Source organism: Centruroides sculpturatus, unplaced genomic scaffold (genome assembly GCF_000671375.1).
Source record: "Centruroides sculpturatus isolate CEXI.00-Female unplaced genomic scaffold, Cexi_2.0 scaffold1677, whole genome shotgun sequence".
Lineage (NCBI taxonomy): Eukaryota > Metazoa > Arthropoda > Arachnida > Scorpiones > Buthidae > Centruroides > Centruroides sculpturatus.
The window spans coordinates 11,204-38,749 of NW_019385873.1; the positions used below are offsets into that span (position 1 = coordinate 11,204).

The following is a 27,546-nucleotide window of genomic DNA, read 5'->3' on the forward strand; positions in this document are numbered from 1 at the left end:
GGCGATAAGGGAACACCGTTGTTATTTACTATGACACTCTCTAAATGCGCTTGTGTTAAAAATAAATCTGCACCCATAATCCCCATCGATGTATGGGAATGCTCCACATTCATCATAACATCCGATTTCCCATAAACGCTCGATCGATTCCGACGAGGAATGGCGATTTTTGTAGTTACGTTACAGACACGTGATAAACCAACGGACAGAGCGCGCTCGGGACGCTGGTGATAGCATCCCATCATGCACGCTTTGCTTATCTAAAAACATTTCCAGTTGCATTTGATCGTTATCAGTGTAATGTATAAATGACGACATATCTGATTCTGTACGACGACTACGACTGTATCTTTTATAGAAAAATATTCTTTATTATTCAATTATATTATACAGTTAATTATATTTATTGAGTATACACAAGAGTATCTGTTGATTTGATTAACTAATGAAATTTTGTGTGTCACCTATATAAAATTATGGATATTATTTGCCTTTATCCGGTGGATAAGTTAAATTCATTATCATACTCGCGGTATGCATTAAATGGCTTGTAGTATGTATCAAAGTGTAATCTATCGAGCATAAAATTTTCATTTTATCTTCTTTCTTTTTTTTTTGAATATTAACACTTATTCAGTCCCAGCAAAACATCGCCGTAATAGGAATAATGATAACTGATAACTCTCGCCTCTACATATAATTTATATTTTGTGGAATGTTTGTTTTTGTATGCTATTTTACATTGTTCAACCAGGAATTCTCTCTTTATTTTTAAAGTTTAGTGATAGATCTCACTTTCCCCAAATCTGGAAATCCTCCTTGGAAAGCTACTTGCAAGACATCATCAACACAAGAGACAGAATGGATGGTTAAGTCAGCTAAAGTGGTAGAAGGAATTTCTGAAAGGTCTTTTTCGTTTTTCTTTGGTAATATAACATGCTTCATTCCAGTTCTGTGTGCAGCTAATATTTTTTCTTTAATTCCACCAACTGGTAAAACTAATCCTAATAAAGTTATTTCTCCTGTCATAGCAAGACCAGATGATACTAATCTTTCTGTAAACAATGATATTAAAGCAGTAACAATAGTTACTCCAGCAGAAGGCCCATCTTTACCAACAGCACCAGCAGGAAAATGTATGTGAATGTCTGTTCTCTCCATCAGATCTGTACCCTTCTGAACAGGAATTCCATACTCTTCAGCATTTGTACGAATCCAATTTAAAGCTAATTTAGCCGATTCTTTCATGACATCTCCTAGCTGTCCAGTAAGAATTAACTGTCCATCACCATCCATTTTTGAAGCTTCTACAAACATTATTTCTCCACCAGCTGCAGTCCATGCCAAACCTATAGCTATACCTGGTTGGCCTATCTTAGTTGTCAATTCACTATCATATAATGGTGGTCCTAAAATATCTTCTAGGGCTACTTCATCTAAAACAATTGGAAGTTCAGGAGGATAGCATATTGCATTTCCATTATTTTCTACAATAGTAGAATTGGCTACTTTTTCTTTTATCACTTGTTTTTCTACAACTCTTACTGCTACAGCTCGGCATAAGGCTCCTACTTTACGTTCCAAGCTACGCACGCCAGCTTCCTGAGTATATTTTCTAATTAACAACTGTACAGCTTCATCAGTTATGTGAACTGTTTCTGAGGTAAGTCCATGTTCTTTAAGCATTTTGGGAATCAAATGATTTCGAGCAATATGGTGCTTTTCTTCATGTGTATATCCAGGAACAGGAATAATCTCCATTCTATCTAACAAAGCTGGAGCAATACTTTTAATTGTATTTGCAGTAGCAATGAATAGAACTTGTGATAAATCAAATGGTACATTTAAATAATGGTCTATAAATGAAGAATTTTGTTATGGGTCAAGAACTTCTAAAAGTGCAGCTGCTGGATCACCATGTATTCCAGCACTCATTTTATCAATTTCATCTAACAGAAACACAGGATTTTTAACTCCAACTGTTCTTAATCCTTGAATAATACGTCCTGGCATCGAACCTATATAAGTGCGTCTGTGACCACGAATATCAGCTTGATCACAAACACCACCTAGAGATATCCTGCACATACAAAATTTATAATTATATTTATATAAATTTATAATATGTAATAAAATGTAATAATAATTTATTAACCTATGAAATTCTCTTCCCAATGATTGTGCAATAGATCTTCCCACACTTGTTTTACCTACTCCAGGAGGTCCTACAAAGCATAAAATGGGACCTTTCAATGTATTTTTCAATTGGCGAACAGCAAGATATTCTAAAACTCTTTTCTTCAATTTCTCCATGCCATAATGATCGGCATCTAAATCTTTTCTGAAAAATTATAAATTAATTCTTTACACCTTAAGATATATATGATGTACACAGTATAAATAAAATGAAAATACATAAATTTACAGAATGATCTGAAACAAATTATCTGACTTAAATGAATTAATAAATCTTTATATATTAGCTGAAATTTAATAGCATTTATCCACTTATATTTTACAGTAGGACCCCACCATATGCAATTTCAAGTTTATGCTATTGGAAATCCAAAGGAAAAAGTGAAAAATATGTAAAATAAAAATTCTTAATTGTGCACAAAATATGCACCATTTTTAAGATGAATGAAGTCTTATATCATCTCACTCAGTCATATTCATTCTCATTCTAGGAAAGTGTTACTGTGACTCATTTCTTTGTTTTGCACTAAACACTGGGACTTTGCATCAGTCTTTTTCTGAAGTTCTTTCTTGTTCATGATGTCAACAAATCATGTCCATGTAATATCGGTGCTTCTTTTAGTTTCATTAATGCTAATTATTTTGTAAACATGACTCCAAAATACAATAAGACTCCACTTAACACGGGGGATGCATTCCTAGATGAAAAAGTGCTAAGCGAAACAGTGTTAAATGAGATCATTTTAACATAGAGTAAATAGAGAACGGGGAACACTTGACAAAAATAAGCAAATTTTACTATAATTTTAAATTATTTTTATATTAATTTGCATAATAATATATGTTAAATAACACATAAATATCTTTATGTGTTATTTAACTTACATTAAAAACGTAAAGTTCATTTTTTGTGATGAAGGTCCTGGCTTTTCTAAAATTATTTTAAAAGAAATACAAACATGTCTTCATAAATTAAATAGAAATTTTTTACGATTTCAAGAAAAGAGTATGTATATGAATATATATATCTACATATCTACTTATAACATTAATTAAAAGGATACTGGTCTATAAACGAAGAATTTTGTTCTGGGTCAAGAACTTCTAAAAGTGCAGCTGCTGGATCACCATGTATTCCAGCACTCTGAAAAATTTAATTGAATTTCAAAAAATGTATCTAATATTGATCAATTAAATTAGAAAAAAAAATTTTATTGCCATTTTTTATGTCACTAGATGCAGAACTACTTATAGACCAAAAATCTTCAAATAGTTCTATATTATTAAGTCGTTTAATATTTATTNTTTATATTTAATATAAATTAAAGAATTATGCTACAAAGATTGTTCAACACAAAGTCACTAGAAATGTTAATTTAAACTAGGTTTACTGGCATATAAACTGCTACAAAGTGGATATGTCACCTTTTGGTGAATGTTTGACCAGTTCGTTAAAAATTGAGAATATCTCAACTTTCACTGAACTTCAGTTTGCTTGACCAATCATCTTTTTGCAAATAGTGTTCAAAACTTTTTTAACTAATCATATTCTAACTTAGTTTGTGTCAAATGTGTGATGCAGACAATATTTCATTTTAATTACTGCTTGTGTAGGAGTTTTATGACAGTGTAAACCAAGCTTTAGATTACATTTTCCAAATCATGTTTTAAAGGAAATGCTTTTTTTTTATATCAGTCAAAAAATAAACATTTTAAATAATTTCAAATAATTAACATTCAAAATATCTATCAAAATTATTTTCTTCAGCTGGCAGAGGAATGAAATAATTGATAGTCAGTAGTAAAAAAAAGTTTTTAATTTCAATGAACATATTCTACAGATAGGCCAGAATTATAAGTGATTCAGCTGGATCTGAAAATCATAGCATTGATAAATGTACTAATGTCAAGTTTAAAAGCTTGAAATACAATTAATATTTATACTTAGGGTATTTGTATTACTACTTTCTGAATTGTGTTAACTGACTCAGATTGGAAACATGTATTTAAAATGGCATTTACATATACAAACCTATGCACTCAAATATCTTTTAAAACTGATTCATTAATTATAGCCAATTTATAATGACATTTAAAAGTTTGTTTTTATGCAATTATTTTTCAATAAAATAATAAATATTCATAATTATACTTAAATTTATTTTTTAAATGACTATTTATTATAATTTGTACATTAATAAAGTGCTGCAAAAATTATACAGCATAACAGTCATTCTAGTATTTTAAAATGTCAGCTATTTCAATATTAACTTCATTATCATTAAGATATCATTCAAGCATCAGAAATCAAAATGTCAGTATGTACAATAATGTATATGTCAATTGATTTCATAAAATTCCTGTGAAGCATATTCTATTTCAATACATATTCTAAAGAAGTTATCACTTAGATATTAGTTCTTAAATTATATATATAATAATTGTTATTGTTTGATTATTTAAGATTTCTTGTTCAAAAATCTGAAGATTGTTCTATAATTAGCCCAATAAAGTGCTTGTTTGTATTAAAAAGAATTACTATTACTGGTTTAAAAGATGTTTTTATATTAAACAAATTAAATATAGTTAAAGTAAAATACTGTAAATCTTATTAAAACATCAAAGATAAGAAGCAAAACAAATATATGATGATTAATTCAAAAGCTAAAAATGAAATTTTTCATTTTTTCTTGAAAACTAAATTTTCTAGAAAAAATATTAGCTGTTTTAAATATAATTTTATGTAAATTTTTTACAACATTTCACCTTAGAAAAATACTGAAATTTCTGCAATTGATTTTTACATTACTTCTTAAATAATCAGTATTATTTAAAATAAAATTTTATATGCAATAGGGCCTGCTTATGGTAACATTTAATGTAATGTTTTGAATGATTTTAACATATCAAAATCAGCAGGATTTTGATATGTTAAAGTTTTCTCATAAAACTTAGCAATAACTAAACTCTGATTACAATAATCAATCATTATTTTCAGATTGTCTTTTCAAATTATCAGTATCAATATGTGGCTGATAACATGTAATTGTTATTGTAATCAGTCTTAACCAGTGCTTTAAATGTTTACCATTTTAATTATTATTTGCTAACAACACAGTAGTTTAAATTACTGGCATTTTTTTTTAACTTCAAATATATGCTTTGATTATATTATATATTGATGAATTATTATTTATATCTTTTTAATTAAATCAGATACACTACCATCTATAATTTCCATTAATTACAGTCTTATTTATTTCCTTATTTAATATTATCAGCCAATTGTTATCAGTATAGGCAAGTCCCGAAATGATTACAATAAGATGATTCTATTATGTCTGTGTGTGTGAATATAAAATTATAAAAAGTTAGTAGTTCAAAATCTTCATTCAATAGTTTCTTTTTACCTCATTTAGATAATTAATACTTGAAACAACATATAATAAATAAATTTCAATAATTTAATGAAATTTATTTATTACATACTGAAATTACACTATACACTATATAATTTATTGAAATTTGTATTAAATAGGTATTGGTAATAAATAAATTTCATAATTTATTTATAGGTAAATAAATTTCATAATTTATGTATAGGTAATAAATAAATTTCATAATTTATTTATTACCTGTACATATTTAAAAATTCAGTCCATCATTATGAATCACAAACAGAAATCAGTGTGTACAATGAAAATGTCAGTGTTTTTTGAATTTGAAAAACAATGTAATAAGAGTATAGTTCTTAAAATTTATCAAATTAAATATTTTATTAATTATTTACTACTTTATTTGTGTAGGTTAAGCCACATAATTTATACAAATTATTTTTTACTGGAATCAATTGAATAAAATAACAAAATACTATTACTAAGGTAAATAATCTTTGTCTATTCTTATTGATTAATAATCATGATATTCTATATACTCTTTTATTGAGTTAATAATAGCAAATATATAATATTCAAAATATTACAATACACTCTTGCTATTTCAGCATACCCACTAGTATGATCACCTATGTGTTTTAGTTTCCATGAAAATATTAGGCATGTCACACATCGTGTTTCCTGTTTGCCCTGGTTTCAATTTCTATGTGCAATACTGCATGTTGGCATGTCATATTATTTGCCTGCTTACTTCCGAAAAGAATCAGTACCAAAAAGCAATAGGTTGCATCATTCATTGGCTTTAGGCCTATACAGTCTCAGTAATCAGGCACCCATGTGCAAGAAATGGTTGGATTAGAAAGAGTCTAGTGTAATATGAAAGTTCAATCTATGCTTAAGTGTAACACATCTTTAGTTAAACTGTTATTAAGCTACAGATAACAGACTAAATATTTACAGTATCTTTTATATATTCTTATATTTAATTTTATAGTAAAATAAATAAACACAAATGAAATTTTTAAAATTTAATGTATGTTATGAATTATTTATATGATTTATTATAAATTACTTTTATATTTTATATTTATAGTGAAATTACATTGTGCTAGTATTTTTGATAATTCTATATCATCTTCAGGCATATGGAACAATACTGGAATACAAATAATGTATTTTTAAATTCAAAATTTTGCATTAGATGTAAAAGAAAAAAATGAATATAACATTTCAAATTTAAAAATACATCATTATTATTCCAATAATGTTTTGTATGCCTAAAGATGATAGTGTAGAATTATCTAAAGTGCTTGTAAAAATAAAATTGAAGCATGAAAAATAGTCATTTCTTGTAGATTAGATGCTCAATAAAAAACAAACTATTACTAAGTTTTTTAATATATGTGAAATAAACAATTATTTTATGACTTTGAAATTGTTTTTACAATCTGTTAATCATATCATTTTCATGACCTTTAAAAAGTTCTACAACTTTTAAGTAAAAATTTAAAATCTATATAATAATAAAAACAACTTACTCCTAAAATATCTTCTAGGGCTACTTCATCTAAAACAATTGGAAGTTCAGGAGGATGGCATATTGCATTTCCATTATTTTCTACAATAGTAGAATTGGCTACTTTTTCTTTTATCACTTGTTTTTCTACAACTCTTACTGCTACAGCACGACATAAGGCTCCTACTTTACGTTCCAAGCTACGCACGCCAGCTTCCTGAGTATATTTTCTAACTATATAATTTTTAAGATTCTTATTTCTATTCTATAAAATCTACATTATTAATAAAAATACCTACTTAACAACTGTACAGCTTCATCAGTTATGTGAACTGTTTCTGAGGTAAGTCCATGTTCTTTAAGCATTTTGGGAATCAAATGATTTCGAGCAATATGGTGCTTTTCTTCATGTGTATATCCAGGAACAGGAATAATCTATTAAAAATTCAACTTATTACTGTATTATTGTTTCATTTAAAATAAGAAATTAAATTCAATATTTACCTCCATTCTATCTAACAAAGCTGGAGCAATACTTTTAATTGTATTTGCAGTAGCAATGAATAGAACTTGTGATAAATCAAATGGTACATTTAAATAACTTTGCATAAATTAAGAAAATATTTATATACAAAAATAATCTTACAATAATTTTAAATTTTTTAAATAAAATAATCATTAAAAATTTACAATAGGTTTTATAATAAAATTTTTTCTTAGGTGTTTGTAATAATCATATCTTAAATCAAATAATGAGATCATAGACAAATTACAGAAAGCAAAAGAACTGATTTCAGTACTGGATACAATGAAATAATAAAATAATAATTACTTAACACTTAACCGAGTTAAAAAAAAAAAAAAAAAAGAATATAACTTATAATTTTATTATTACTATTATGTCACTAGATGCAGAACTACTTATAGACCAAAAATCTTCAAATAGTTCTATATTATTAAGTCATTTAATATTTATTTTGGAAAAATTATAATTGACATTGAACAACCTGCCATATTATTGGGCTATAATAAGACTAATTGAATAATTAAATATAAAGTAATTTGACTAGATATAGGTGATTAGGCCACCATCTCATGAAAATTTTAATACATAATAATTTAAAGATTTTAATTTAAAATGTTCTGGAAGAAAAGAATTGGCACAGAGAACTTGGACTCATAACTTCCACTTACTATGCAGATGTGTTGCCAATTCACAATCAGATCTCAATCCAATCTTTGATTCCAGAATTATTTAGATATAACCATACTGGGGACAACTTTAGTATCTATGGTCCTCAATGGCTTTTGCCAACATTCCTTGCATGAGTTGCCAGTTGAGTCCTGCTTCAGGCAAATGCTGTTCTTCCAGAACATTTTAAATTAAAATTTAAACTTTAATTATATTTATTAAAATTATCAAGAGATGATGGCCTAATTGCCTACCTCTAGTCAAATTACTTTATTTTTAATTATTAAATTAATCTTATTATAGCCCAATAATACAGCAGAGTTTTTGATATTAATTGAAGATTAGGTTAATAGATTTATTATTTATTATAATTGGCATCTTAGTTTAAAAAGATATTTAATTCAAGAGTTCATTTCTGTACAAAGGTAAAACAAAATTCATTTCCTATTATGTTTGTATCCATTTTCTAATAGCTGGCATAATTAGTTCATTTAATTCAAAGTAATATTTCAACTTTGCTAATTCTTTCTTTATCGAATTCATAAATCCAACAGAAGAATTGTTTCAGTAAGAATTCACATAGTTGTAGATATTGTTCAATTAAATCTAAGAAATGTTTGCATTTGACTACATCTAGTACAATCAATATATCTACACTATATCAAAGTAATTTATTCTAACTTTATTAGATAATTTTAAAATCAGATAAACTTCTGAATGTATCCAAATAAAACATTAGTTTTATTTGAAATATTATGTGTGTTTTTTAAATATTATATATAAAATTCAGCTAAAAAGAATTTGTACTTTGTTTGAGTTTGTTCAATGAAAATACTTTTATAAACTCATTACAAGTAATTACTTTTATTGATTAAATAAAAAATAGAATAGAAATTTAATTTCAAAATACGAAATTAAATTTTTGATAATAGTAACAGCTTTTTAAAATTACTTTTCTAATTAAAAACTATTGAAACAATTGTTTTTACTCTAAATTTTCTTTCAAAATCAATTAATTTATTTATATGGATGAAAATTTTTATGATAATTGCAACTAAAACACACCACTAAAAAATTCTGTTATTTTTACTTTTATCATCACAGAAAAAATTCAACATTAACATTAGCCATCTCCTATAATCCAGTCTTTGATTTTCCTATAACAGTATTTATCACAGAACCAACAATGAGGTTCAATTTCTAAAGTTTCACATAATAAACTTGATTATCTGTAACTGGTTAATTATTCCAATATAAAACTGTTTTCTATGTAATTAGTGAAAATGTAAACAATACAAAATTTTAATATTGTAATATATAGAGTTCCTACTCAGATTTTTGTTTTAAATTCCAAGACTGGAATTCCCCAACTTTCCATGATCCAACTTTTTACAAATTCCCTGATCCTCATGTCCCACACAGTATGGCACATTGACAAAATAAAATAGCATTTGACTTACTATGCACTTATGCTATTGCTTCTCCAACTTTTTAATTAGTTATTTTTTCTAATTAACAGTTATATATTCTTTATAATTCCCAAATTATTAAAACTAAAAATAAAATGTTTTATTAAATTAAAGTAATTTATTCTGTTATTAATTCACAAGCATAATCTACATGCCTTTGAAAAAAAAGAGCAATTATTTATTTATTATTCATTAATTAACAAATCCCATATAATCCATGTACAAAAGTATACAGTATTAAATTTATCTCTTAATAAATTACCTGAACTTTATAAAATACTAATAAATTGGAAAAAAAATCAGAAATTGTTTCATTATGCAATCAAAATTATTAAAATGAAAAATGATAATACCATTTAAATTAAAATTATTTATCATTTTTGTACTTTGTAAATTTTTGAGTAAATTTTGGGTCCTGAAAATATTCTGCACCCCTTTTCATAAGTTTGCAGCACATTACTTCTTACTACCTGCACACAGCTACACTTAGTAAAGTATATTGTCAGCAAAAAATCAACAAGACAGCCAAGAAGGTAAATTCCTCGACTTTCCATGACTTTTTTCAAACACTAATAAAAATCCTTGATATTCCAGGTGTGTAGGAACCCTGAATATATATAAATTGAAATCATTACAGAAATTTGATAATTTATGACTATTTGCTTCATTAATCTTGAATTTAATATATTTTATTTCATGATGAATAATAAACATTTTAACAATAAAATAAAAAACAAAGAAACAACAATTTTTTCAATAATAATCAGTTTTATAACTAAAATAATTCAAGATTTATTTATTTTAAAAGAAATACAAACATGTCTTCATAAATTAAATAGAAATTTTTTACGATTTCAAGAAAAGAGTATGTATATGAATATATATATCTACATATCTACTTATAACATTAATTAAAAGGATACTGGTCTATAAACGAAGAATTTTGTTCTGGGTCAAGAACTTCTAAAAGTGCAGCTGCTGGATCACCATGTATTCCAGCACTCTGAAAAATTTAATTGAATTTCAAAAAATGTATCTAATATTGATCAATTAAATTAGAAAAAAAAATTTTAATTGCCATTTTATCAATTTCATCTAACAGAAACACAGGATTTTTAACTCCAACTGTTCTTAATCCTTGAATAATACGTCCTGGCATCGAACCTATATAAGTGCGTCTGTGACCACGAATATCAGCTTGATCACAAACACCACCTAGAGATATCCTGCACATACAAAATTTATAATTATATTTATATAAATTTATAATATGTAATAAAATGTAATAATAATTTATTAACCTATGAAATTCTCTTCCCAATGATTGTGCAATAGATCTTCCCACACTTGTTTTACCTACTCCAGGAGGTCCTACAAAGCATAAAATGGGACCTTTCAATGTATTTTTCAATTGGCGAACAGCAAGATATTCTAAAACTCTTTTCTTCAATTTCTCCATGCCATAATGATCGGCATCTAAATCTTTTCTGAAAAATTATAAATTAATTCTTTACACCTTAAGATATATATGATGTACACAGTATAAATAAAATGAAAATACATAAATTTACAGAATGATCTGAAACAAATTATCTGACTTAAATGAATTAATAAATCTTTATATATTAGCTGAAATTTAATAGCATTTATCCACTTATATTTTACAGTAGGACCCCACCATATGCAATTTCAAGTTTATGCTATTGGAAATCCAAAGGAAAAAGTGAAAAATATGTAAAATAAAAATTCTTAATTGTGCACAAAATATGCACCATTTTTAAGATGAATGAAGTCTTATATCATCTCACTCAGTCATATTCATTCTCATTCTAGGAAAGTGTTACTGTGACTCATTTCTTTGTTTTGCACTAAACACTGGGACTTTGCATCAGTCTTTTTCTGAAGTTCTTTCTTGTTCATGATGTCAACAAATCATGTCCATGTAATATCGGTGCTTCTTTTAGTTTCATTAATGCTAATTATTTTGTAAACATGACTCCAAAATACAATAAGACTCCACTTAACACGGGGGATGCATTCCTAGATGAAAAAGTGCTAAGCGAAACAGCGTTAAATGAGATCATTTTAACATAGAGTAAATAGAGAACGGGGAACACTTGACAAAAATAAGCAAATTTTACTATAATTTTAAATTATTTTTATATTAATTTGCATAATAATATATGTTAAATAACACATAAATATCTTTATGTGTTATTTAACTTACATTAAAAACGTAAAGTTCATTTTTTGTGATGAAGGTCCTGGCTTTTCTAAAATTTTTGTTTTTTTGTGATAAAGTTGTGTAGTTTCATTTGTCGCTTTTTTCTTTTGTTGAGCAAATGTCGGTAGCAGAAGATCGCATCCAAAATGCTTCATTTTGCTTTTGTACTCCTTTCAATATCTGGATCATTTGCTACAATTTAGCTTCTTGATAAAGCACTGAGTTCAGCGTTAATACGATTTTTCTTATATTGCAAGTACTTTCGACGAGTATTATATTGTTGTCCTCTGGCGAAAAAAAGAACAAATTTGAAAATTAGAACATGCAGAGTGTTCCAAGTATAAAACGGAAATTTTTCTTGTCAATTTCTAAATTATAACATTTGGTAATTCCGTTGGTCACGTGCAACAAGCTTTTGCGGGCGTTCGAAATATCTTAAATCCACACGACTAGCAGCGTATGCGTTGAGGAGCGATCTTACTAATTGTGCGACTCTTGGCACTTTTTGCTGTTTAAACGGATACAGAAGTCACTAGAAGGGCTGCAGTTTACAGTGCATCATAAGTCCCCTATATCATACCAGTCCCCTACCATCATACCAGTAACATAGTCCTCTATATCATTCCAGCTGATGCATTTCAACCATTGCAGTATGTCAATGCCGCCATAGCGGCTCTCATCAGAAGAGCGATGCTACTTCCCTCATCGCAAGCTCTAATAAAAGTCAAATTGGAAATCGTAAGAATGGCAGTACATCACGCTGGATTCACAAGTGCCAAATTTAGGCATGTACTACGTAGGGTAAAAGATTCCCTTTTCCTGTTTACCACACTACATAGCAAAAAAAAAATGTCTAGAGTACAATCAGCGCTGCCGTACCTAGGAGCACCGTCCATACTTATTAGCTGTATTTTCCGGCGATACAGCTTTACTTTTCCTTTAACTCCCCTACCCAGCCTACGCAGGAGTATATGCACAAAGGAGTATATTTGATCGGGACAAAGTCGACGTTTTAGAAAAATCGGGAATATACGCAGTGCAACTGGAAAATCCAGTAACGGGGACAATTGAGAAGTATATAGGGGCAACGACAAGAATGCTTGTCTTTATGTGTTATTTAACTTACATTAAAAACGTAAAGTTCATTTTTTGTGATGAAGGTCCTGGCTTTTCTAAAATTTTTGTTTTTTTGTGATAAAGTTGTGTAGTTTCATTTGTCGCTTTTTTCTTTTGTTGAGCAAATGTCGGTAGCAGAAGATCGCATCCAAAATGCTTCATTTTGCTCCTTTCAATATCTGGATCATTTGCTCGCTTGCTGTATTGCAGAACATCAGGGGAATATAAACAAAGGAAGACAGACTACAGAGCTCGCCAGAAAAGTTCTACAGCAGGGCTATAACCCATTATGGTCAAAAACAGCGTTGCTCAGGAGCTGTAACAACAGAAGAATTACATTTATTTGGGAAGCGCTACTTACAATGACCACAGACGCATGCAACGTCCCCACACTCGACTTGCCCGAAATATGGGTTACTTTATACCAGCGTTTAAACAGCAAAAAGCGCCAAGAATCGAACAATTAGTACAATTGCTCCTCAACGCATGCGCTGCTAGTCGTGTGAATTTAAGATATTTTGAACACCCGCAAAAGCTTGTTGCATGTGACCAACGGAATTACCAAACGTTATAATTTAGAAATTGACAAGAAAAATTTCCGTTTTATACTTGGAACACTCTGCACATTCTAATTTTCAAATTTGTTCTTTTTTCGCCTGAGGACGACGATATAATACTCGTCGAAAGTACTTGCAATATAAGAAAAATCATATTAACGCTGAACTCAGTGCTTTATCAAGAAGCTATACAATTTTGGCGTGAGTTTTATCTATTTCTATTGCTACAATTTGATCAACAATTTCAGTTATCATTACCAAACTTTTACTAAGGAAATCTGTAGAGAAATTCTTTGAGTTCTTCATTTTCAGAATCACTATTTTCCAGAATCACAGTTCCTTGTTCTGCCAGTTCTTGAAGGTCATCATTGGTAAGGCTTGCACCAGAAACATGCAGTAACTCCTCAACATCCTGCTTGTCTACATCTCCTGTGTAGATTAAATTGACAATTTGGTCAACCTAACAATACAGTGATAGGCTCTTCTCATTGAGAATTCTTGGATACCTTCAGCCATAACTTCTTCCACACTCTGTTCATGCATTTATCAGTTAATTCTTGCCAAGCAAATTCGATATTTTCTATGGCATCCATGATGTTATATTTTTCCGAAAATTGCACAAAACAAACATAGATTTAAGGGAAGTACAGCGCTATGATGAATTGCCCCCTTGTGCTGATTGGTTTGTGTTTGGGAATAATTGTATTATATACAAATCAACGAATTGCTGTGTTAATATGAATCAGCATAAATCGAGGCAGAGTTACGCGGGGTCTTACTGTACAAGGATAGTGATTCTGGTAGCTCTGATAAGTCAAAGAAAACTGTAAATTGCTTATCTTAGAGGAAAAAATTAAAATTTTAGATTCAGGAGAAAAGTCTGTTTCTGAAACTTTTTAAAGGTGTTTTTATGATTATGATATTGTGGTATTATTGTTATTATAGTGTTTATTTGCCTTATTTATATAAAAAAAATGTGATAGATATGTTAATACAGGAAATAATTAATAATTAAAGGGATTTACTAAGTGCTTTAAGCAAAAGGTCTTGGAATATATTGATTATTTACCACAGAGCTCTACTATATTTTTAAGTCAAAAACTTTTTCTTCAGTTTTTAAAAATCACAAAAATTAATTCTTAAATCCATCGAGAAAATGGTTNCCGGCTAGAGGCACTGAAATATAGTGCAGCGAACATTACATTGTGCTAGTATTTTTGATAATTCTATATCATCTTCAGGCATATGGAACAATACTGGAATACAAATAATGTATTTTTAAATTCAAAATTTTGCATTAGATGTAAAAGAAAAAAATGAATATAACATTTCAAATTTAAAAATACATCATTATTATTCCAATAATGTTTTGTATGCCTAAAGATGATAGTGTAGAATTATCTAAAGTGCTTGTAAAAATAAAATTGAAGCATGAAAAATAGTCATTTCTTGTAGATTAGATGCTCAATAAAAAACAAACTATTACTAAGTTTTTTAATATATGTGAAATAAACAATTATTTTATGACTTTGAAATTGTTTTTACAATCTGTTAATCATATCATTTTCATGACCTTTAAAAAGTTCTACAACTTTTAAGTAAAAATTTAAAATCTATATAATAATAAAAACAACTTACTCCTAAAATATCTTCTAGGGCTACTTCATCTAAAACAATTGGAAGTTCAGGAGGATAGCATATTGCATTTCCATTATTTTCTACAATAGTAGAATTGGCTACTTTTTCTTTTATCACTTGTTTTTCTACAACTCTTACTGCTACAGCTCGGCATAAGGCTCCTACTTTACGTTCCAAGCTACGCACGCCAGCTTCCTGAGTATATTTTCTAACTATATAATTTTTAAGATTCTTATTTCTATTCTATAAAATCTACATTATTAATAAAAATACCTACTTAACAACTGTACAGCTTCATCAGTTATGTGAACTGTTTCTGAGGTAAGTCCATGTTCTTTAAGCATTTTGGGAATCAAATGATTTCGAGCAATATGGTGCTTTTCTTCATGTGTATATCCAGGAACAGGAATAATCTATTAAAAATTCAACTTATTACTGTATTATTGTTTCATTTAAAATAAGAAATTAAATTCAATATTTACCTCCATTCTATCTAACAAAGCTGGAGCAATACTTTTAATTGTATTTGCAGTAGCAATGAATAGAACTTGTGATAAATCAAATGGTACATTTAAATAACTTTGCATAAATTAAGAAAATATTTATATACAAAAATAATCTTACAATAATTTTAAATTTTTTAAATAAAATAATCATTAAAAATTTACAATAGGTTTTATAATAAAATTTTTTCTTAGGTGTTTGTAATAATCATATCTTAAATCAAATAATGAGATCATAGACAAATTACAGAAAGCAAAAGAACTGATTTCAGTACTGGATACAATGAAATAATAAAATAATAATTACTTAACACTTAACCGAGTTAAAAAAAAAAAAAAAAAAAAANGATATGTTCTGTTCTTTATAAAATTGATGTTCTACAAGTCCTTAAATACATGAGACAATCACAGCCTGGCACATATGCAGTTTACGGATTATGGCTGTTTGAAAGGTTTTCATCCATAAAATTAATCGATTCTAGACTAATTTGACTCAACATTTCCCAAATACGTATAATTTTTTGGGAATAATCCATATAAACTAAGCTATAAACAAAAAATTGTAGGATTACTTACTGAGTGTGCACCGTTCAACGATGCCATTGTTTAAGCTTGTTTTCGTCGTGGAGCGGCGCATCGAATGGGGCATGCGTGTTTCCTGATAAATTATTTTTCTGCAAAAAATTTGCTGAACTTTGGAGACATTATTAATATAAATATAATTTTTATGGATGTTAAATAATAAATGGTTTTTAGTAGGTCCGTTGCTCGACTCAATGGTTTGTGTAATATCCACTATTGGTCTAGATTCGACCAATCCTGTCACGACACGAGTCGGCGATGACGTTTTACCGTTATATAGGAGTCTCTTTTAGCATGTTTATATGAATATGGTCACAATTTTTTTGCCATTATATATGAATCCGAATTATATGAACCCGTTTTATAGGGGTCTACTGTACATAAAATGAAAACTGACACTGTCATATTATGAATACTCGATTATTTTGTTACTATTAATTTTACAATGTCAAAGCATTTCATAAAAAATATTAATTGCTAAACATAACAATTAATAATAATTGTATTTATTTAACTATTTTATTAATTATAATTAAAATATATGAATGTCATTTTAGCTATTTTATTATTACTTGCAATGAATACTATTTTTGGAATACTTGTATGCTTGAATTAACTGAAACCAATTGCAAATGATCAATTTCAAGATTCAGATTAAATTCTTTTGAATTAAATACATATGCCACAGACTAAGTAAAAAAGCAATGTAAATGTTAGTTTGTTTTAGGGTTAGTTTATTCAAATGATCATTTTATTTGAATATCATGGATCAAAAGCTGGAATAAATTCCAAAAACATATATCTAAAATAAAATGCTTTATTTCTTTTAATAATGTAAAGTAATATTTTTTTGTTGTATGTAAATAATGAAATCATACAATTTAGTTAAAGTTAGTATATTTTTTAATTGATTTCCTCCAAATTGAAGGACAGAATGTGGATGCTCTTTTTAGATAACATATTAGTTCATGGTTAAGGTAATAATAAAATACTTTTGTTCTGTTCTTGGGGATTGCAATGCCTGAGATGTGCATTCCTTAAGAGAAGGTTAGTGTTATGTTTGTATAATTAGTTACTGTTTTTCTGATATACTTCAGAGTTATTTTATTATTATTTGTTGTAAATAATGTAAATTAACTTTACTTTAGCCTCCTTCTATATTACGAAATAATGTTTAGGCATTAGAATGCAATGATTAAGAAACTATGATTCTTATCAACAGTATATAGACTGAAGTTGATTAGATTCTGTAATAAAGCCAGCAATTATTTATTTCCATAAATAATTGCTGGCTTTATTAATGAATGAGTAAGATATCCAAAATATTAAATCAACCAATATTCAAAAATATAGCAAGATATAAATTTCACTGATTATATTATTTTTAAAAATATATAATAGATGGCTGTAGAATTTTTTAATATGTTCAAACATGAATCAGTAAGATATTTATTTTTAAGCATACAAATAATATATAATACTACAGTACTTCCATTATGTCACTCATACAAGGTGTCCAAAAAGTTACTGTTTTGTGAGAAATTTGGCATTAAAGTTATACATACAGTATTGCCTTTGAGACCTGTAAGTTATCCATTCAGCACCAGTTGACTAGTTATACATACAGTAGACCCCCCCCTATAATGCAGATTCCTATAATGTGGATTCCTATAACGTGGTGAAAAAATTGCGACAGTATTCGTATAAAGATGCTAAAAGGGATGAGTAAAACACGGTAAAACGTCATCGCCGACTCGTGTCGCAACAGGATTGGTCGAATCTGGACCAATAATAGACAAGCAGCCGAACTACTTACATGCTACGGGTAAGTTGAGTTTACTAGCGTCTGTACAATATTAACTTATTTTAACTTTATTATAATTATATATATACTTTCCACCGTCCAGCGCCACGCTACGGAGAGTTTAGGTGAGTAAGTTGAGTTTACTATCGTCTGTATAGTATGTAAATTAGGTACCGTAAGTCTAATACATCACTGTAATTTTATACATTTCTTGTGAAAGAAACATTTCTTATTCAACGGCCATAAAAATTATTTCTATTAACGATGTCTCCAAAGTTCAATGAATTTTTCGCAGAAAAATAACTTATCAGAAATCGCAGCCACTGTTTGGTGCGACACTTGGTAAGTAATCCTACAATTTTTTGTTTATAGCATAGTTTATACAGATTATTCCCAAAAAATTATATGTATTTTGGAAATATTGAGTCGAATTAGTCTAGAATTGATTAATTTTATGGAAGGAAACCTTTCAAACAGCCGTAGTCCATAAATTTCACATGGCTCTGATTGGCTCATGTATTTAAAGATTCCTACAACGCGAAATTCTTAAGCGGAACGTATCTACCACGTTATAGGGGGGTCTACTGTATAGCAGTGAATACAAGTTACAGGTCTTGTATGCAATACTGCACATATAACTTTAATGTCATTACAAGTTCTCACTGAACTGTAGCTTTTAGGACACTCTGTGTGTGTTTGTGTATTTAATATTACATATTCAGTCACATCAATTTTGGAAATAGTCAAGCATAATGAAAAATATCTTTATGGAACTTTTGAAATTAAAATAACTAAGGTATTAAGGTTGTTGTTCAAAACTTAATACTTTTTTTTTTATAAACAGAGAGAATACATACAAGATGAAACTATATGATTATGCATACAATAAGCACTAAGCATGTAAGTGATTAAGTGTAAACTTTTAAAAATTAAACAATGTATTATTTATATTTAGAAAATAAGAATATTGCAATAAAAAGATCTATTTGAAATTGCTATGTTTATTTCATGTGTTATGGGGATGACTTTTCTGTAATAAGGATAATTAAAAATCTATGGAAAAAACATGTTGTAATATAGTCGACTCCTCTATAACACGGTAGATATGTTCTGTTCTTTATAAAATTGATGTTCTACAAGTCCTTAAATACATGAGACAATCACAGCCTGGCACATATGCAGTTTACGGATTATGGCTGTTTGAAAGGTTTTCATCCATAAAATTAATCGATTCTAGACTAATTTGACTCAACATTTCCCAAATACGTATAATTTTTTGGGAATAATCCATATAAACTAAGCTATAAACAAAAAATTGTAGGATTACTTACTGAGTGTGCACCGTTCAACGATGCCATTGTTTAAGCTTGTTTTCGTCGTGGAGCGGCGCATCGAATGGGGCATGCGTGTTTCCTGATAAATTATTTTTCTGCAAAAAATTTGCTGAACTTTGGAGACATTATTAATATAAATATAATTTTTATGGATGTTAAATAATAAATGGTTTTTAGTAGGTCCGTTGCTCGACTCAATGGTTTGTGTAATATCCACTATTGGTCTAGATTCGACCAATCCTGTCACGACACGAGTCGGCGATGACGTTTTACCGTTATATAGGAGTCTCTTTTAGCATGTTTATATGAATATGGTCACAATTTTTTTGCCATTATATATGAATCCGAATTATATGAACCCGTTTTATAGGGGTCTACTGTACATAAAATGAAAACTGACACTGTCATATTATGAATACTCGATTATTTTGTTACTATTAATTTTACAATGTCAAAGCATTTCATAAAAAATATTAATTGCTAAACATAACAATTAATAATAATTGTATTTATTTAACTATTTTATTAATTATAATTAAAATATATGAATGTCATTTTAGCTATTTTATTATTACTTGCAATGAATACTATTTTTGGAATACTTGTATGCTTGAATTAACTGAAACCAATTGCAAATGATCAATTTCAAGATTCAGATTAAATTCTTTTGAATTAAATACATATGCCACAGACTAAGTAAAAAAGCAATGTAAATGTTAGTTTGTTTTAGGGTTAGTTTATTCAAATGATCATTTTATTTGAATATCATGGATCAAAAGCTGGAATAAATTCCAAAAACATATATCTAAAATAAAATGCTTTATTTCTTTTAATAATGTAAAGTAATATTTTTTTGTTGTATGTAAATAATGAAATCATACAATTTAGTTAAAGTTAGTATATTTTTTAATTGATTTCCTCCAAATTGAAGGACAGAATGTGGATGCTCTTTTTAGATAACATATTAGTTCATGGTTAAGGTAATAATAAAATACTTTTGTTCTGTTCTTGGGGATTGCAATGCCTGAGATGTGCATTCCTTAAGAGAAGGTTAGTGTTATGTTTGTATAATTAGTTACTGTTTTTCTGATATACTTCAGAGTTATTTTATTATTATTTGTTGTAAATAATGTAAATTAACTTTACTTTAGCCTCCTTCTATATTACGAAATAATGTTTAGGCATTAGAATGCAATGATTAAGAAACTATGATTCTTATCAACAGTATATAGACTGAAGTTGATTAGATTCTGTAATAAAGCCAGCAATTATTTATTTCCATAAATAATTGCTGGCTTTATTAATGAATGAGTAAGATATCCAAAATATTAAATCAACCAATATTCAAAAATATAGCAAGATATAAATTTCACTGATTATATTATTTTTAAAAATATATAATAGATGGCTGTAGAATTTTTTAATATGTTCAAACATGAATCAGTAAGATATTTATTTTTAAGCATACAAATAATATATAATACTACAGTACTTCCATTATGTCACTCATACAAGGTGTCCAAAAAGTTACTGTTTTGTGAGAAATTTGGCATTAAAGTTATACATACAGTATTGCCTTTGAGACCTGTAAGTTATCCATTCAGCACCAGTTGACTAGTTATACATACAGTAGACCCCCCCCTATAATGCAGATTCCTATAATGTGGATTCCTATAACGTGGTGAAAAAATTGCGACAGTATTCGTATAAAGATGCTAAAAGGGATGAGTAAAACACGGTAAAACGTCATCGCCGACTCGTGTCGCAACAGGATTGGTCGAATCTGGACCAATAATAGACAAGCAGCCGAACTACTTACATGCTACGGGTAAGTTGAGTTTACTAGCGTCTGTACAATATTAACTTATTTTAACTTTATTATAATTATATATATACTTTCCACCGTCCAGCGCCACGCTACGGAGAGTTTAGGTGAGTAAGTTGAGTTTACTATCGTCTGTATAGTATGTAAATTAGGTACCGTAAGTCTAATACATCACTGTAATTTTATACATTTCTTGTGAAAGAAACATTTCTTATTCAACGGCCATAAAAATTATTTCTATTAACGATGNAAAAAAAAAAAGAATATAACTTATAATTTTATTATTACTATTATGTCACTAGATGCAGAACTACTTATAGACCAAAAATCTTCAAATAGTTCTATATTATTAAGTCGTTTAATATTTATTTTGGAAAAATTATAATTGACATTGAACAACCTGCCATATTATTGGGCTATAATAAGACTAATTGAATAATTAAATATAAAGTAATTTGACTAGATATAGGTGATTAGGCCACCATCTCATGAAAATTTTAATACATAATAATTTAAAGATTTTAATTTAAAATGTTCTGGAAGAAAAGAATTGGCACAGAGAACTTGGACTCATAACTTCCACTTACTATGCAGATGTGTTGCCAATTCACAATCAGATCTCAATCCAATCTTTGATTCCAGAATTATTTAGATATAACCATACTGGGGACAACTTTAGTATCTATGGTCCTCAATGGCTTTTGCCAACATTCCTTGCATGAGTTGCCAGTTGAGTCCTGCTTCAGGCAAATGCTGTTCTTCCAGAACATTTTAAATTAAAATTTAAACTTTAATTATATTTATTAAAATTATCAAGAGATGATGGCCTAATTGCCTACCTCTAGTCAAATTACTTTATTTTTAATTATTAAATTAATCTTATTATAGCCCAATAATACAGCAGAGTTTTTGATATTAATTGAAGATTAGGTTAATAGATTTATTATTTATTATAATTGGCATCTTAGTTTAAAAAGATATTTAATTCAAGAGTTCATTTCTGTACAAAGGTAAAACAAAATTCATTTCCTATTATGTTTGTATCCATTTTCTAATAGCTGGCATAATTAGTTCATTTAATTCAAAGTAATATTTCAACTTTGCTAATTCTTTCTTTATCGAATTCATAAATCCAACAGAAGAATTGTTTCAGTAAGAATTCACATAGTTGTAGATATTGTTCAATTAAATCTAAGAAATGTTTGCATTTGACTACATCTAGTACAATCAATATATCTACACTATATCAAAGTAATTTATTCTAACTTTATTAGATAATTTTAAAATCAGATAAACTTCTGAATGTATCCAAATAAAACATTAGTTTTATTTGAAATATTATGTGTGTTTTTTAAATATTATATATAAAATTCAGCTAAAAAGAATTTGTACTTTGTTTGAGTTTGTTCAATGAAAATACTTTTATAAACTCATTACAAGTAATTACTTTTATTGATTAAATAAAAAATAGAATAGAAATTTAATTTCAAAATACGAAATTAAATTTTTGATAATAGTAACAGCTTTTTAAAATTACTTTTCTAATTAAAAACTATTGAAACAATTGTTTTTACTCTAAATTTTCTTTCAAAATCAATTAATTTATTTATATGGATGAAAATTTTTATGATAATTGCAACTAAAACACACCACTAAAAAATTCTGTTATTTTTACTTTTATCATCACAGAAAAAATTCAACATTAACATTAGCCATCTCCTATAATCCAGTCTTTGATTTTCCTATAACAGTATTTATCACAGAACCAACAATGAGGTTCAATTTCTAAAGTTTCACATAATAAACTTGATTATCTGTAACTGGTTAATTATTCCAATATAAAACTGTTTTCTATGTAATTAGTGAAAATGTAAACAATACAAAATTTTAATATTGTAATATATAGAGTTCCTACTCAGATTTTTGTTTTAAATTCCAAGACTGGAATTCCCCAACTTTCCATGATCCAACTTTTTACAAATTCCCTGATCCTCATGTCCCACACAGTATGGCACATTGACAAAATAAAATAGCATTTGACTTACTATGCACTTATGCTATTGCTTCTCCAACTTTTTAATTAGTTATTTTTTCTAATTAACAGTTATATATTCTTTATAATTCCCAAATTATTAAAACTAAAAATAAAATGTTTTATTAAATTAAAGTAATTTATTCTGTTATTAATTCACAAGCATAATCTACATGCCTTTGAAAAAAAAGAGCAATTATTTATTTATTATTCATTAATTAACAAATCCCATATAATCCATGTACAAAAGTATACAGTATTAAATTTATCTCTTAATAAATTACCTGAACTTTATAAAATACTAATAAATTGGAAAAAAAATCAGAAATTGTTTCATTATGCAATCAAAATTATTAAAATGAAAAATGATAATACCATTTAAATTAAAATTATTTATCATTTTTGTACTTTGTAAATTTTTGAGTAAATTTTGGGTCCTGAAAATATTCTGCACCCCTTTTCATAAGTTTGCAGCACATTACTTCTTACTACCTGCACACAGCTACACTTAGTAAAGTATATTGTCAGCAAAAAATCAACAAGACAGCCAAGAAGGTAAATTCCTCGACTTTCCATGACTTTTTTCAAACACTAATAAAAATCCTTGATATTCCAGGTGTGTAGGAACCCTGAATATATATAAATTGAAATCATTACAGAAATTTGATAATTTATGACTATTTGCTTCATTAATCTTGAATTTAATATATTTTATTTCATGATGAATAATAAACATTTTAACAATAAAATAAAAAACAAAGAAACAACAATTTTTTCAATAATAATCAGTTTTATAACTAAAATAATTCAAGATTTATTTATTTTAAAAGAAATACAAACATGTCTTCATAAATTAAATAGAAATTTTTTACGATTTCAAGAAAAGAGTATGTATATGAATATATATATCTACATATCTACTTATAACATTAATTAAAAGGATACTGGTCTATAAACGAAGAATTTTGTTCTGGGTCAAGAACTTCTAAAAGTGCAGCTGCTGGATCACCATGTATTCCAGCACTCTGAAAAATTTAATTGAATTTCAAAAAATGTATCTAATATTGATCAATTAAATTAGAAAAAAAATTTTAATTGCCATTTTATCAATTTCATCTAACAGAAACACAGGATTTTTAACTCCAACTGTTCTTAATCCTTGAATAATACGTCCTGGCATCGAACCTATATAAGTGCGTCTGTGACCACGAATATCAGCTTGATCACAAACACCACCTAGAGATATCCTGCACATACAAAATTTATAATTATATTTATATAAATTTATAATATGTAATAAAATGTAATAATAATTTATTAACCTATGAAATTCTCTTCCCAATGATTGTGCAATAGATCTTCCCACACTTGTTTTACCTACTCCAGGAGGTCCTACAAAGCATAAAATGGGACCTTTCAATGTATTTTTCAATTGGCGAACAGCAAGATATTCTAAAACTCTTTTCTTCAATTTCTCCATGCCATAATGATCAGCATCTAAATCTTTTCTTGACTTATTTATATCAAGCATTTCAGAAGACTGCTTAGACCATGGAAGATCTGTCATAAGTTCAATGTAATTTCTTGTCATGGCATGTTCAGGCATATGAGGAAGCATTTTCTTTAATCTCTGTAATTCTTTCATTGCAACTTTTTTTGCATGATCAGGCATTTCAGTATCTCTGAGTTTTTTTTCTAAAATAGCAATTTCATCACCACCTTCAAAATCATCATCATCTATATCTAATCTTTGTCTTCCTCTGCTTGGTGTTATTTTTTCCAAAGTGACAGGTCTAGAAATATCGCCATCTTTTCTAGCTTTTTGTAATAATTGTAAACCCTCAATTTGTCTAATTAAAAGAGGCGAGTTTTTTTTAGCCTTTCGGCTAAATCAACAGCATCTAATACTTGAAGACGTTCTGCATGTGATGCTCTAATTATTGCTGCACAGACATCAGGTAAACTTTTAATAGGTAGAGAATTTAATAATCTTTTTAGTCGAACTACAGCAGGAACTGATAAATCAAGCATATCAATCAATCTAATAGCTTGTTCTATAAATTGTTCCATTAAATCATTTAGTTCTGCTTCAACTTCAATACTTTCAGTTTCTTCTCCTGAAAGTTTATCTAACTGTCTTACACTTCCAATAAGGCAAGGAGATTCTTTCACTAAACCTTCTAATCTAAAGCGACATAGACCAGTAACTAGTAGTGTATATGCTGGTCGTGGCCAATTAGTACCAGTAACTTGAACAACAATTTCTGCAGTTCCAATTTGATGCATGGCACTGATATCATCTTCTCCAGATGATCCTGGTTCTCTAGGTACTACTCCAATAATTGCACTTGCTAAGGTACTCCTACTTAGAAGGTGAGTTTTAACCATATTCATATTTTTATACGAATTAACGGGTATCCTTATAGATGCCCCGGGAAAAAACACGCCTTCGATAACGAGTAAGGGTAATCGTCTTGGTAGTTTAATATCCGATATCGCCATCTTCGATAAAAACACATCACCGATGCCCTCTAACGTCGGCCACAGAAACATAACGATGTTCTGGATCGAGCAGATCGCTGATCTGCTCGATCCAGTAGCCTCTTAGTGCCCACAGAACAAAAGAGTTTAAAAAAGCGACACACTTGTAAACCTTGCCTAGGGCGCAAAATACCCTGGCGCCGGCCATGAGTACAGTGAATAAATGAGACTGACAAAATAATTTTCTTAATAGACATATTACCTTCATTATGTCATTAGAAAATGAGTAATATTCGATCTTGATCATCTTAAATACAAAAGCGATATTTTAAATACTGTAATTTTATTTTCAAGTTATTAATGCTTTTTACAATTAAAAATGATTAAAGCGTAAATTATGATTACGGATAGACCGCATAATGTTCGATCGGGCGCACAGAGGGATTACGCAGTTGTTTTCTGTATCGATTCACACGAGGGATTGATACAGGATTAGTTTCATGGTGAGTACGTTCTTGAAATAATATTTCCTATTTTATTAATAAGCAAGTGTCATAAGTATGTCATAACACTTCAAATTCATAAATATGTTAAGTTTAAACTTACATGTGAACTTCCTTGATTGACAGATCTGCCATCCAAGTTTTCTAGCGATTCATTTGAACGTTGAGAGATTTTAGATTGCTTTCTTAACCTTAATATATAAAATTAAGTTAAAATCTAGGTAAACAACATTGACTTTGATATTTTCGTATTAAACAAACTTACCTAATTGCTAGTATAATTATAAATAATAATGAAAGTAACAAAACTGTTCCAAGGACGTAGCCAACAATGCTTAAGACATAACGTGTTTTTCTCTCTCCTGAAACTATTAGCAATTTACTTTAGATTACAAATTAGAATAATAAAATGCAAAGTAAATTATGCTTAAAATAAAATAATGAAAGATATTTACAAGTATTATTATTCATCAACAAAGTAAACACAGTAGCCTCTGCTACCTATCGCGCATGGCGAAAGATAAAGGTCCATTTACACACAACAGTGACGCGCTGGCAGGCACAGTGACCGTTTCGTGACAGTGACGTCCAGCACGGCACAATGATGAGTATTTACACACAAGAGTGACGTGACCATGGTCTCGGTGAGTGGTCATAGATTTTTTTGAAGATGAATTGGCTATGATAGCTACTATATATGTTTGGACGAAGAAGAAAAAGAAATGCAATCAAAAAAGCGCTGCAAATGGGTACATGAAGCATGGACATAAAGGTCAATAGAAAAGGAATTTCATACCGTTTATAAAAAATTAATAGATAACGAATGTAAAATTTTTGAATATTTTCGAATGTCCCAACATGCATTTCATATTTTATTGAACAAAACAGAGAAATATTAATTTTGTACTCAATGACCATGTATTTCGAATGAGATAATCAAATAGAACAGGGTGTTGATGCACCATTTCAAATGTTCGTCATCCATTGGAAAACAAAATTTACTGTCAGTAAAAATATCGTTCCGGTCAAACGTACTTTTATAGTACGGTTACGCCACTGCCACTGCTCGGTACTGCTTTAGACAGACGAGTCTGGTCTAAAGCAGAGTTAACGATTTCTGACGGGCAAAAAATCACCGCACTGAACGGACACCGCACGGTTACGCCACAAATGGACCTT

General features: G+C 28.5%; 1 protein-coding gene and 1 long non-coding RNA gene across 2 annotated transcripts; both read right to left on the bottom strand.

Annotated features, from left to right (window-relative positions):
- Positions 1 to 743: 743 nt before the first annotated feature.
- On the bottom strand, positions 744 to 25,885 carry LOC111642674 (lon protease homolog 2, peroxisomal-like). Its single transcript, XM_023389046.1, is given in 17 exon segments — positions 744 to 2,080; positions 2,156 to 2,341; positions 3,261 to 3,340; positions 7,232 to 7,341; positions 7,407 to 7,542; positions 7,612 to 7,708; positions 10,692 to 10,771; positions 10,847 to 10,994; positions 11,070 to 11,255; positions 11,340 to 11,347; positions 15,304 to 15,515; positions 15,581 to 15,716; positions 15,786 to 15,882; positions 24,329 to 24,408; positions 24,483 to 24,630; positions 24,706 to 25,249; positions 25,252 to 25,885. Coding segments are annotated over 17 exon segments (4,191 nt in total). The 3' UTR covers positions 744 to 771.
- A 308-nt stretch (positions 25,886 to 26,193) lies between these two features.
- Positions 26,194 to 26,737, bottom strand: LOC111642672. The gene is made up of 3 exons (XR_002759585.1): positions 26,633 to 26,737; positions 26,471 to 26,558; positions 26,194 to 26,394 (listed from the first exon to the last, which is right to left on the bottom strand). It is a non-coding gene; the product is annotated as an uncharacterized LOC111642672 (long non-coding RNA).
- Between the last annotated feature and the right edge of the window lie 809 nt (positions 26,738 to 27,546).